Source organism: Phyllopteryx taeniolatus, unplaced genomic scaffold, assembly GCF_024500385.1.
Source record: "Phyllopteryx taeniolatus isolate TA_2022b unplaced genomic scaffold, UOR_Ptae_1.2 contig_28, whole genome shotgun sequence".
NCBI lineage: Eukaryota > Metazoa > Chordata > Actinopteri > Syngnathiformes > Syngnathidae > Phyllopteryx > Phyllopteryx taeniolatus.
This window is the reverse complement of record NW_026903206.1, coordinates 428,960-435,000: the sequence shown is the minus strand read 5'-3', so window position 1 is coordinate 435,000 and position 6,041 is coordinate 428,960. Positions and strand designations below refer to the sequence as shown.

General features: G+C 40.9%; 1 protein-coding gene across 2 annotated transcripts in view; it reads left to right on the top strand.

The window, feature by feature from the left end:
- alg14 (ALG14 UDP-N-acetylglucosaminyltransferase subunit) overlaps positions 1-6,041 on the top strand; it is a 94,441-nt gene that overhangs the window by 39,107 nt on the left and 49,293 nt on the right. Inside the window, exon 4 of one of the 2 annotated variants that reach the window (XM_061765194.1) lies at positions 2,754-5,246. The exons of the other annotated variant lie outside the window; for it this stretch is intronic. Within the exon in view, the coding sequence (XP_061621178.1) occupies positions 2,754-2,984 (231 nt within the window). The 3' untranslated portion in view covers positions 2,985-5,246. Of the gene's footprint in view, positions 1-2,753; positions 5,247-6,041 lie in introns of those variants that run through there. 2 annotated transcript variants of the gene reach the window in all.

The window sequence follows — 6,041 nt, the reverse complement described above, 5'->3', positions numbered from 1 at the left end:
TCCAAATCTGATACCATGGTCCTCAGTCGGAAAAGAATGGAGTGCCCTTTCCGGGTCGGAAGTGAGAACCTTCTCCAAGTGGAGGAGTTCAAGTATCTTGGGGTCTTGTTCACAAGTGAGGGAAGAATGGAACGGGAGATCGACAGGCGGATAAATGCAGCGTCTGCAGTGATGTGGACTTTGTATGGGTCCGTTGTGGTGAAGAAGGAGCTAAGGCAAAGCTCTCTATTTACCGGTCGATCTACGTTCCGACCCTAACCTATGGTCACCTGTGGATACAAGCGGCCGGAATTAGTTTCCTCCGCAGGGTGTCTGGGCTCTCCCTTTAGAGATATGGTGAGAAGCTCGGTCATCCGGGTGGGGCTCAGAGTCGAGCCGCTGCTCCTCCACATTGAGAGGAGCCAGATGAGGTGGATGCCTCCTGGATGCCTCCCTGGTGAGGTGTTCCGGGCACGTCCCACCGTCAGGAGAGCCCGGGGACGACCCAGGACAACTACGTCTCTCGGCTGGCCTAGGAACGCCTCAGGATCCCCTCGGAAGAGCTGGAGGAAGTGGCTCGGGAGCAGGAAGTCTGGGCTTCCCTGCTAAAGCTGCTGCCCCTGCGACCCGACCTCGGCGAAGCGGAAGAAAATGGATGGATACATGGATGAATTTTTTTTTTTATTGATGTTCATGCTGTTGTCAAAAGAAATTAGAAGTTACTCACTATCAGTACTTGAGTAATTATTTCACTGTGTACTTTTTACTCTTAAGTAATTTTTTGGAGGACTACTTTTTACTTTTACTTGAGTCACATTATTGTCAAGTAACAGTACTCTTGAGTACAATATTTGGCTACTCTGCCCACTTCTGGAGCGGACATCCTCTATTGCTACTCCTACGTTGAAGCAACATTTTTGCTCATCAGATCAGCCAGTGTCGTATTTGTTGCTCTGGCCTTTTATATTATCGCGTTGAGATGCTGCGGGTCGTGGCCCTGGTTGTGGACCCAGCGGAACCGCGAGTCTTGATATTATCTTGTCTGATATTTACATATGTTTGACGATCTTGTGGGGAACCTATGCAAAAAAAAAATTTTTTTTTTTTTTTTTGAGAAGGCCACATACCTTTTCATGGCACTGTATATATTTCATTGATATTGAATTTCTTTTCCGAATCAGAATCATCTTTATTTGCCAAGTATGTCCAAAAAACAAACAAGGAATTTGTCTCCGGTAGTTCTGTCATATTTGTTACTGGAGTAATACAAAAGTAATTGAATGTAATCAAGTTACATTAATACTGTGGTACTTGGATGACGCTACAAACTACATATTTGACAGGTAACTCGTAATTGTATCGGAATCAATTTTTAAAGTACCCCTCCCAACCCTGTCAGTTGTTGGCAAGCAAAGGTGGTGCGAGGTTCACCTCATTGTGAACAACTGCGTGAGCAAATAGTCCAACAGTTTAAGAATGTTTCTCAATATACAATTGCGAGGAATTCAGGAATTCCATCATCTATGATCCATAACATCGTCAAAGGTTTCTGAGAATCTAGAGAAAACCAACATTGAATGCCCGTGACCTTCGATCCCTCAGCTGGCACTGCATTAATAACCGGCATCATTGTGTAAAAGATATTGCTACAAAGGCTCTGGAAAACTTCAGAAAACCATTGTCAGTTAACAAGTTTGTCGCTACTTCTCCAAATGCAAGTTAAAACACTACCATGCAAAGTGAAAGCCACATATCAACAATACCCAGAAATGCTTCCGGCTTCTCTGGGCCCGAGCTCATCTCAGATTGACTGATGCACAGTGGAAAAGTGTGCTGTGGTCTGCCGAGTCCACATTTGAAATTGTTTTTGGAACTCATGGACGTTGTGTCCTCCGAACCAAAGAGGAAAAGGAACATATGGATTGTTATCAGCACAAAGTTCAAAATCCACCATATGTGATGGTATGGGGGTGTGTTCGTGGCCATGGCATGGGTAAATTATAGATCTGTGAAGGCATCATTAATGCTGAAAGGTACATACAGTTTTTGGAGCAACATATGCTGCCATCCGAGCAACGTCTTTTTCAAGGACGTCCCTGCTCATTTCAGCAAGACAATGTCAACTCACATTCTGCACGTTTACAACAGCATGGCTTCGTAGTAAAGGTGTGTGAGTACTAGACTAGTTTGCTTGCAGTCCAGACCCGTCTTCCATTGGAAATGTGTGGCGCATTATGAAGTGTAAAATATGACAACAGAGACCTAGGACTGTTGAGCAACTGAAGTTGTACATCAAGCGAGAATGGGAAAGAATTCCACTGACAAAGCTTCAACAATTAGTGTCCTCAGTTTCCACATGTGTATCGAGTGTTGTTAAAAGAAAAGGCATTATGACACAGTGGTAAACATGCCCCTGTCCCAGTGTTTTTGGAAGGTGTGCAGCCATCAAATTCAAAATGAGTGAATATTGGCCAAAAAAAAAACAGTTAATCAGTTTGACAAATAGCTTGTCTTTGTTGTGTATTCAATTGAATTCAGGTGATTTGCAAATCATTGTATAATCTTTTTATTTAAATTTTACGCAACGTCCAAACTTAATTGGAATTGGGGTTTATACATACACAAAATTGAACTGATATTAATATTTCTATTTCAAAGCGTCATTGTTTGTTGAAGCAATTCCTTTTATGCAAGTGCAAAGGTTTGTCACATCTATGTCCAATCATGGAAATGTGCTCATGTTGCCCCCCTTCTTCTATATTTTGTTGTTTTAGGTGCTGTGTAACGGCCCAGGGACCTGCGTTCCCCTTTGCATAGCAGGACTCCTGCTTGGAACTCTGGGAATTAAGAAAGTATTGATTGTTTTCATTGAAAGCATTTGTCGGGTGGAGTCGCTATCGCTCACAGGGAGAATACTTTACCACTTTTCAGACTATTTTTTTGTGCAGTGGGCCAGTCTGAGGGACATCTATCCAAAGTCTATTTTCCTTGGCAGAATAGTGTAAACATTTATTTTGCCGCAGGAGAGTAAATGTGCAAAAAGTAAAATTTATTTGGATAAACGTTTTTATTTTCATTTGACTATTTCATTGGATAGTAACCTCGTGCATTTGACCAGTAAACTAAAGTGTAGGCCAAACCTTTCCAAATGATTAGTGGTGGAGCTTTGTCAAAAAACATGGACTAAAATGACAATACGCTCCAGCCACCTGAAACATGTTGGGCCGGATTTACTACAGGATTGCACTTAATTGCTCTTGCAAACAGATGCAGAGGCTGATCTCCTGCCAAATGGGCAAAATTGCAGCAAAGTTCATGTTGCGCTTTTCAACCAAAAAAGGCAAAATTACTGGATGGAGTCGATGAAAATAGATGAAAATTCAGCACTTCAGTTATGTGGTTTATCAAACCCAAGACGAATTTTGCGGTGGCGGATTTGGAGTCTCTCAATATTTAAACATTTAAACATTTTTGAAATTCCAGGAAAAAAAATTATTGCAACCCATCTTCGATTTAAACAGTAATGCAACTTCAGAGCTTCTAAATTATCTAAGCCTGAGATCAGCCCTTATAATGTGAGGGCTGACTTGGAGCCAGTCACAAGAAGGAGTCATGTAATATCACCGATGACAAAACTCCTTTCAACTCTGCATTTTCTTGGTGCTGGCCTCTCCCAGTGCACTTTTTTGGGTGTACAGTCCCAAGTTTGAAACGCGTTAGGATGGGCAAAAACATCCAATTCCCATGCAATTGGGGCAAGTTAAATCAAAAAATCATGGCTTTTGTGCAGTTGCTTGCATCCTGCAAATTATCAGCCGTATAGATTTCATTTTTGTAACTCATTAATGTTTCTTTTCCTTCTCCAACACACTTCTTTGCGGTCCTCTTCCAAATTTTCCATTATCGCTACCTAAAGTGCAAGATCCTTTTAAATATGCCGATTTGGGTTCCTTGTTTCGATTCCAATTCCAAGAACTTCTCGATTCCGATTCTTTTTGGGGACAAGGCCAAAAAAGTTTGCATGGTTTAAAAAAAGGGGTGTCCAAAGAACGGCCAGCTATTTTTAGGGAGCGCAGCATAGACCAAAATGAACATTTGCCTGCACTGTACTACAGTACTTACTTCCTACACTTGAGTGGCAAGGCAGGAGAAGAGAACCATTCACACGTCATTCAGTGTCACTGGCCACCCCAGTATCCTGAAAATTATTGACATTTTGCTTTATTACCTAGCTTTTATTAACGAAACGGTATATATAGAAAATATAGCTTCACATATCTTTAACTACACTGATGGATGTTTGTGTTAAATAAAGATGACAAAATGTCCCTTAATTGCCTCCTTTGATTTTTCGCTCTGTGGCCTTGGAAAATAAAGTTTGGTAACCGCCAGTTATTTGTGGATTAAATCATCTGAACTTCTCTATGAATTTTAATTCTATTAACTTTACTATAAATTTCTCACAGGGTTATTTTTAATCAGTATTAACATAAAAGCTATGAACTTAAATTTATATCTTTATATTTTCCTTTCACAGGCGTATAGGTTGCACGTTAACGAGAGATTTATTTTATAAAACCTTTTGAAAATAAATTTACACTAGTGTCTAATGCTGCCGATACTTAAAACATGCTACTGAGCTAGTGAGCTCCCACTGACTGGCTAATGTGGTGTATAGGTATATCAGTCAAAAGTAGAATAACTTGACAACCCAGTCCAGAATAGCAACAGGTACAGTATAAACTAAAAAAACAGTTATTGTTTTTTATCATATCTGCGTTTTTAGGCAATGTGTGTGAGCGTTGCAGACAGTGTCTCCTGCGCTCCCTTGGTATAGAAAATATATATTCTAATGTTAACTGGTTATTTGCATTTGTACTGTTAGAATAAATGTACATTTGTTATCCCATATTTACTCTTATAGTATTTTCAAAACATGCATTTAGCAGTATGTTGATTGTATCATAAAAGTTGACGTCTGTGAAGAGGACTGTGCCCTCATCAAAAGATAGCGGCTGGAACATTTTACGGTCAAAGGTTGAAGCAATCAGCGCTGATGAAGAACACATCTCCACAATGAGTCATATATGTGATTGCTTTACGTTGCTGCTGTGTGTGCCCTTATCTCAAGATAGTAGCAACGTCTGTGTAACTAGGAACCGCCCTAAGAAAATAAAAAGAGAGGGATCGACAGAGTGTGTTCAGAGCGGTAGGAGTTTGTAAACTGCGAACAACTCTAATCGTTCTCCTCGCGAGTATATAAACCATCTCTTGTCGTCCTTCCTTGTTTATTGTTTATTAAATGTTCAAGGTTGTTTGAACCTGACATTAACTTGGTCCTTCGAGCCGGATGCCAAAATACCTAAGGATTCCAGCGGGTGTGGTGGACTCCAGAAAGACCGTGGCCACGGCAGGCTCCCAAGAGAGAGCCTAGAGATCCTTTTCCAGGACTGGACCTCGACCCACCAGCTGGGATCTGACGGTTGACGGCATTCCGATGGAGGGAAGACAACAGTGGTGAGTTAAACTTCCTTAAAGGGGGGAAGTGAATGACTGGAGATGTCATTGTGCGTTAATGACTGGAGGTCATTGCGTGTTGGAAAACCCTGTGAATACTAGTAAATGGCAGGTAAATGAGGGATGCCGTCCCATTTCTACGGAACAGGAGTCCTGTGTACACTTAAATTCCGTGAAAATTGCAGTAATAAAGCGCTTGTGTGACTGAGAAGTGAATGAATGGAGATAAAATACCACGAGGTATTTATCTCATATAAAACAGTGGGATTGTAAACAGCAGTCTGGTGTGGATGCAAAGGCAAGAATTCTCCACCTGAAAAGGTTGAAGTGAGAATTACCACAACCGAAAATTTGAGTTGCTGTCCTACTGCTAAGAAACCAGTTTTTAGAACATCCTAGGTGTTGACAAACTGGACCAAATTCTCTAAAATGGGGAAAGGAAGTAGTAAAATAAAACCCAGGGATACACTGCAGTGTAAAGATTGGAAGTTAATTAAAAAAAAAAAAACAGGATCCTGATAAAAATGTAATATTTAGACACATGC